General features: G+C 38.2%; 1 protein-coding gene across 1 annotated transcript; it reads right to left on the bottom strand.

Annotated features, from left to right (window-relative positions):
• Window positions 1-247: 247 nt before the first annotated feature.
• On the bottom strand, window positions 248-7,254 carry LOC104911083 (transmembrane protein 87A-like). The gene is made up of 7 exons (XM_010711293.3): window positions 7,103-7,254; window positions 6,746-6,849; window positions 6,319-6,392; window positions 4,952-5,013; window positions 4,328-4,383; window positions 2,990-3,020; window positions 248-2,154 (listed from the first exon to the last, which is right to left on the bottom strand). The coding sequence occupies exons 1-7, from the start codon at window positions 7,130-7,132 to the stop codon at window positions 2,113-2,115; spliced, it is 399 nt and encodes a 132-aa protein (XP_010709595.1). The 5' UTR covers window positions 7,133-7,254; the 3' UTR covers window positions 248-2,112.
• Window positions 7,255-7,749: the final 495 nt, after the last annotated feature.

Genomic DNA, 7,749 nt, shown 5'->3' on the forward strand with positions numbered 1-7,749 from the left:
TAAAAAGCCTAATGGGAAAAAAAAACAACGAACACATTGTAAATATAATGCCACAGAGTTATGCAAGGGAGCTTTGTGAAGATGTTAATACTACTTGTTCACTCACATGAGAGAGAAAAGTGGAAGGAAACCATGCAAGCCTTTCTACTCTTTGCCTAGCTTTTATTAAATTGTATATACAAACTTCTTTTGTGCTTCCAATAGAGAACATATTTCCTTATTTGTCTACAAAAAAAAAAAATACCACCCCAAAACAATAGGACTTGGGAAAAAAACATTAAATATTTCCATATAGCTTTATTTCACAAAATTTCTTCTCCCCCAAAGGGCATGGAGGTCATGTTTGTTTCATTTTTTAATCAATTAAGCATAGCAAATTAGAAGTTGAAGTGTTTTCTAATTAAAGACTCTACAGCATCTATCTGTGGCCTATAAGGGCTGGAAGAAGTATGTCACAACAAATCTTGCAAAAGCAGAGTCAAGTGTAATAGCCCCACCTTTTTTCTCTGCCCATCTGCTCGGGGTTTACTGCCTTCACAGCACAGCTGACAGAAGATGCAAGTGCACAGAAGGTGCACTTGCACCTCAGCTACTCTACTGTGAAGTGCCATGAGCCAGTATAAGTTGCTGATGATGATGAACAAGAGCTAAGCTATCAGACTTCACAGCTGAATGAAGTACAGGTGCACATTCACTTCTGCTGACACAGCTACGAGCTAAGAACAAGAAAAGCTAACTTCCTAAGCCAGTACCCACAGAGGTTTGTCTAGCAGCTCCCTAGAAGTCTAGCTGTGCTGACACTTACCTGGTTATCATCAGATGTAAAGAGTATGAATCCAAATTAAGAGCTTTTGTCATACAGTCTGTATTGGGCTTCCCCATGTAAGGTTTTGCATGCAAAGCCTCCACAACCAAGGACAGAGTATAAATAGAAAACTGTCAAAAAGCTCTTTTTCATTTGAAAAGGAGCAAAACAGACAAAAAAAAAACCCCATCAGTTGTATAGAAATTTTCTAGTTTGACTTAAACACTATGATCTTGGCTACAAGAATCAACTGGAACAGGAAAGCCCATCTTAAAATTGTTTACATGCGAGGCAATTCTAAACAGACACTGGAAATAAAAATATCCCAGCACTGTGTACACCATCGAGGCCTTGTGGTGCAGCAATGCCTACACCCTCTAGGAAGCAATACCATCTTCTCATATAAGAGTGTTGACTTCTTGGGGGGAGATTTGTAGGGAGGAGAGTTTTTTCTGAAATGTTTACTTAAATAGCTGCTTAACGTGAATAGTCAAGCAACTGCGGAACACTGAAGGTGTCTGGAGTTTGGTTGTTGTTGTTTTTTGGTATTTTGTTTCCTTTTGAATTAAACCATGCAACACATGGAAGGAAGGGACAAATAGTTTTTTCCAGGCAACCACCACATTGCCGGCAATGAGATGTGCCAAAATGCTAACAACAAGCGTTAGCTCTACGCAACTGTTACCTATAGGCCAATGGCATTTAAAATAGAAAATCTTTCTTACACAGTGTTATGAATAAAATTGCACTTGATTTAAAACTCTTATCACTGTAACTTTTCCAAATATCTCCTTTCTGATATCTTAATTTTCTTCATTAATGGGAGCTTCTCTCTAAAACCTTTCATTAATGTTGGACACAACATGACAGTATAAGCCCTTATCTACCAGAAAATGGGTCTGTTGTTTCTTCAGTGCTTATTTCCTGTTGTTCCCACCCTCCACCAAAAAAGGTAAAGGCAATTCACCTCTAAGTGTCAATTGTAACATTAAAATATAAACTCCTCAAGCAGACATTAGGAATTTTAGTTTCACAGATTAAATATTTGAAAAAAGTTACAGAAGGTGCTGGAATAGTACACATTTAAATTGCTTAAAAATCCAAACTTGCAGCAACTTTGCAATTTGAAAATTTCCAAAAGATTTATCAGTGTCCTTGTGAAGTTCTTTCACAGCAAGACGCCCTCGTGACAATAAAGTGTCAAACTTCCAAGACTGAGATCAAGAAACGAATCAGCAGGATGTACTTGCTCCACCAAGCAACTTTAAAAGAGATGTCTCCAATTCCAATAGCAAAAGCCTCCTCCTTCATTCCATTTTGGACCTTTCAAAGTGTGTAATCATTCTTTCCTGCAAAACAAGAAATTCCAATTCTATCATTTTCCCCAATAGATATAAATTACTCAGAAATAAGGTGATACGCGATGCATGTACACAATACAGACATGCATTTCAACACAACTTACAGAAGATATACCACTACTTTTAGAATGAAAAGATCACGTCATTCACACATGATTGATGCACAGGCCCACACCACAATTTTCACTGTTGTGAAATCAGCTCTCCCTAATTAGCTGACGGGTCATACTGTGCTTCTTCTCCACTCCTACTTCAAACATTTAAATTCTAGATATATTACAATGCTTTTCAAATTCACTACAAGTGTTAAAGTACTTAACAGTATCAGAATGCTAAGAATATCTTTGCAACAAAATGTTACAACAGTATTCATTACTCACAATGCTGATCAAAAATATTTTTCTCCAAACTACCTAACTAAATTGTTTTTCCACAGCATCACATCTCTCCCAAATCGTTTATCAAAGAGGAAGTGAAACCGAGTAGGAAACCTCAAAAAAATTGCATAGCTACACAGTCTGCAGCAGGAAGAGCTTATAATCCAAAAAACTATTGCTTTATGTTGAACTGTATTCTTCAAAACAGGTCCAATCATCCCTAAAATTACAAGCATTGCAGACAGCAAATCTTTAACTGTATATACTATAACTGCATTCTCAAAAGCTGTATCACGGTTCTGCTTCTTATTGTCCCCCTCATAGTATTTTACTACTGCACTGGCAAGATCAGAGACTAGTTCTAATAAGCCAAGTCCCTAGCAGCTGACTCGTGACTCTTTTGGTATGTCAGAAGACTGTTTTGTACTAAAGATATGTTCACTGACCTCATCTGAATCCAGAAGAGCTGGAAGAGCACTGCAGGGGATAAAAAAAAAAAATAGTTAAGAAAACTGAAGTGCCTACTAAGAGCACATATTGATAACTGTTTTCAGCCTGACCTCGTACCTTAAGCTTTTTAGGACAAAAGAAGAGCAATAACGAAACAGAGCCTTCAGTTAAATACATAAAAATTAAAGAAAAATACAAGGAGGAGGAAGAGCCAAAGTAGTAATCTCTCAATGACACCTTCACAGCTCTAACACAATTTTGTACTCTGCTTCTGACTTCTCATTATGAACTGAACAATTTTCACATTGCAAGGAAATAAGCTGTGTTCACAGCATCTTACCAGTCTGAGTCAACTACAAAAGAAGTGTTTTGTAAATACATAAACGGTGCTAAATCATACTTAAGACACTTAGGATATGGGACCATGCTGTAGAGAAGAAAAAAAGTCCTATAAAACCACACAAGTTACACTGGTATCGTAGCCTTTTTCAGCTACAACAGACCTTCCATTTATGTGTTGAGACCTCAACTCTTCACAACCCTGATCAACGTACTTTCAAGGACAGAAAACCCTGTTGCAGACCACGTCAGAGTGACTCTTTCTAGCTTATATCAGCCTAGTACTAAGGAAACCTGCAGTTTTTCAAATAGATAATTGCTTGACCCAGAAAAAAAAAAAATGAATTCAATTGAGAAAATGTACTTTTTTCTCCTCTTAAAGCTTCAATTGATTTCTTGTCTTTAAATGTCTCCAACCAGAGCTTTGTTCTTAAATCTAAAGAGTCTGCCAAAATTTACCATTCAAATGCATGAATGCAAAGAATCCATGAACTTGCTATGAAAAATTTAGATACACACACTGATCTTCTTAGAATGTAAGAACTAACATTAAAGCAGAATACATATGGACTGTGTATACAGCTGACTAAATTGCATAAAAATGACTCAATATTCCAAAATGTACAGAAATAAATGAAATTACTCAGTGATTTACATCCAGAAAGATGTTCAGACAGAAATAGGGTGCTTGGCTGTTCTTTGCTCTCTGAATTTATTTTCTTAATTTTTAACTTCAGTGAAGTGCAAATAAATCAGTTTATGTTTTCACAGAGAGAGTGTTCTGAAAGTTAGCACGTGTTCAAGCAGCATAAATCGTAAGTCTGAGAAACTGTATAAGCATGTGGAAGACTGTTAAAAAAATCAGGAGCCAATTCCAGATTCATTTCAGCATCTGTTTATGTAAGGCAGCATGCAAGTTGTAGGAACAAAAAATATATTCGAGTGCTTACTGTCTGAGGAGCCCACTTTTATTGTGACTACAAAAAAATACTCACACATCAGTCACAGAAGAAGGAACATTCTCTTCTACCCACTTTAGGTCATCCTCCTGCTACAAGTACAGAAATTAAATGGAAAACAAGTCACTTTTCCCAAAATGGTATATTTTTCTTCACAGCCTACTTGAGAAAAACATTAAAAGTGATTTCTGAATTACAGAAAAAATATTCCACCAGGAAAAAGAAACCTATAAATTATTAACAACTTAAGATTCTGTAATAACTCCATAATTATTAAATGGTTACTAAGCAGTCAGTCACTCGTGACAGATTTACACTATACACATCACCCATAATGAATCACAAATCTCAAAATTAAAAAACTTTCTTAGCCTGACAAACTTGTTAGACTAATGTATTATTCTTTATCAGAATATAGCATTACACAGTTCTATTTATACTGGATCGTGCAAGCATTCCTAAAGAACAGACTGAATTCTAAAGTCTCCACAGACAGACTTCCTTTTCAGGAGCACTGTATACATATGAAGCTTTGACATACTCCCACTCTGAACCAAACCAGGAAACTCACATTTACAGGCTGATAGCTTTGCATATTGTGAACTACTGCTGGAAGGCAGACAAACAAAAGGTTCTCTCAGGTAAGGAGGACATACTTACAGCTTTGTTTGCTTTTACATTCCCATTTGGTTCTTGCTTTGTACTTCTCATTTTCATTCCCTCTGAAAACAAAAGGAGGGGAAAAAAAGACTGTGGTAACCAAGGTCCTGATAGGTGAAATACCTATTTGTCCTGAATTTTGCAATTTTATCTAGGAAATATCAATTTCTATTCTTTTTCTCTAAACCAGTGCAAGGATCAAATATGTGGCTGCTCAGAGCTGTGCAGTCTCTCTCTTTGGAGATCTTCAAAAGCTGTCTGTATGTGGCCCTGGACACCCTACTCTATTTGACCTATTCCCTTAGGCAGGCTGTTTGGACAGGATGATCACCACATGTCCCTTCCAGGCTCAGCCATTCTGTGATTTCTACAACTTCCCAAATTTATTTTACCTATTGACTGCTGACCAGCCTTGTTTAAGAGCTGAGAAGCAACATGCATTTCCCAGCCTGCCAGACAGCCAATACAGATGATTTGGCAAATGCACCCAGAAGATAATACATACTTTCTCAAACGACTCTGATATATCCCAGTAGCAGTGTGTATAACACCTATCCTTTTTACAATGCTTACAAATGCTTTTGCTTGAAGGACAACAAACATAGTACAGAGATTTCAAGCAGTTGGAGTGAGAGAAAGTTGCCACCTAGTGTTATAAAGCAGGACTGCTTCGACGCCCACCCATATGTTTACAGTGGACATTTCCCCCTTGTTCACTACAAACATGGAATAGTTTGAGACTAAAAGAAGGTCGACTTAAATTAGGCAGAAATTCTTTAGTGAGAGTGTGGTGAGGCACTCTCACTTTCAGAGAATTTGTGGCTCTCCCATCCCTGGAGGCATTGAAGGCCAGGTTAGACAGGGCACTGGGCGGCCTGATCTAGCAGGCATCAACTCTGCCTATGGCAGGGGTGTTGGAACTGGATGATCTTTAAGGTTCCGTCCAACCCAAGCCTTCTTATGGTTCTAGGATGATTTCTGCAGAGTTTAGAGAACAAATAATAAACTAGTATCATTCAAACAGATTGTAAAAGAACTGCAAACTAACCCACTGACTAACAACAATATCTAAGAGACCTCTGTCATCATAGCCAGATGCAAACAGGACTTCGCTCATATAAAAAAAAAAAATAGCCCAGTGGATATGGTAAAACAACCACAATAGCAGCAGTGTGCTCAATGTCATCTGAAAACACCAAATTGCAAATGCAAAATATAAAGCCACTGTTCTTCTGCAACAGGCAATTGCATCCTCCACTTCAACAGCAGTAACAAACTTTGTTTTCATTTCTTACCCCCCTGACAGAAAAACTTCTCTCCCCAGACATCTCCAACACAAATCAGGTGGAAAGAAATTTTGCCCTTACCAAAGCTTTCCTTTAACATTGGCTCCTTCTGCTCATCATCCTCCTCCTCTTCAGACAGTGGTGAGAAAGCAAACCTTTAGGAGGGAAAGAAAGATAACTTAGAGGAACATGTATTGCCACCTAATAGTTATTACTCCAACATTAACATTTATTCATTATTCTGGGTAGCATATTGTTTTGAAGACCTGTGTTCAACTATATAAACAAGAGTTCAAACAACTTCTTTTCAAATAAGTTCACCACCAGGAACAGACTGAATTTTAACTACGTGACTTCTCACACCTATTCCTGCATATGCTGCTTAGTATCCTACATTAGTATGCTATGGATCAGTATACTGCAACTAAAAATCACCCAACAGGGCTACTTTGGCTAAACGAGCACTCCCCAAAACAGTATTTTTAGAAAGAGATGAGAAAAGCTGAACCTTTGGTTGTTAGCAGAAGGTCTCCACAGAATCATTATGACAAAAAGGATCATTGAGAACAGTAAGCGCCAGATAGCATCATCCACCCATAGCTCCTGCCAATCCTGTCAATGAAAACAGAAGCACAAATAGAAGCTGTTAGGAAGAAAGCCCATGTTTTCAGCTCTTTCCAAAGATGCATTACAGATGTGTCAAAGAGGCTACTTCCTACAACAGTGACAATTTTACTGTGTGGATACTACTCTAGACATAATTCACATTAAAAAATCTGTTCCAGAATCCTCAATCTCTTAGACTGACAAATTTCAGCTTTTCAAAAGAGGCACCAACCATAGAAAGCATTCAATGTAAACTCACCGACTGACAGTCCACCAGCCTGAACTTCATGGTAGTCCAGATAATAAATACAATGGATGCTGCAAGATTAAAACAAACAAACTGCTTATTACTACAGAATGTGCTACTGTTTGTATATTGCTAACAGGATTGTGTTTCCCAACTGAAGGGTGAAGATTTAAATAGGGAAATTCTTGAGAAGTAAATTATTAGTTTCAGAAAACATGAGACTGACTTACTGACCTGATCCTATGAAGAAGTTTAGGCACAGCCGAAGACACAAGGCGTAAGTCAAGGATTTACTATTTAACCAAAATCCTCATCCCTATTTCACAGAATCACAGAATTGTAGGGGTTGGAAGGGACCTCTAGAGATCATCAAGTCCAACACCCCTGCCAAAGCAGGTTCCCTACACCAGGTCACACAGGTAGGCGTCCAGGCGAGACTTGAATATCTCCAGAGAAGGAGACTCCACAACCCCCTGGGCAGCCTGTTCCAGTGCTCCGTCACCCTCACCGTGAAGAAGTTCTTACGCACATTCGTGCGAAACTTCCTGTGCTGCAGCTTATGTCCGTTTCCCCTCGTCCTGTCTCCATGTACCACTGAAAAGAGACTGGCCTCACCGCTATGGCCGCCACACCTCAGATATTTTATAAACCTGGATCAG

The sequence above is a fragment of the Meleagris gallopavo genome, chromosome 5 (assembly GCF_000146605.3).
Source record: "Meleagris gallopavo isolate NT-WF06-2002-E0010 breed Aviagen turkey brand Nicholas breeding stock chromosome 5, Turkey_5.1, whole genome shotgun sequence".
In the NCBI taxonomy this organism is placed as follows: Eukaryota; Metazoa; Chordata; class Aves; order Galliformes; family Phasianidae; genus Meleagris; species Meleagris gallopavo.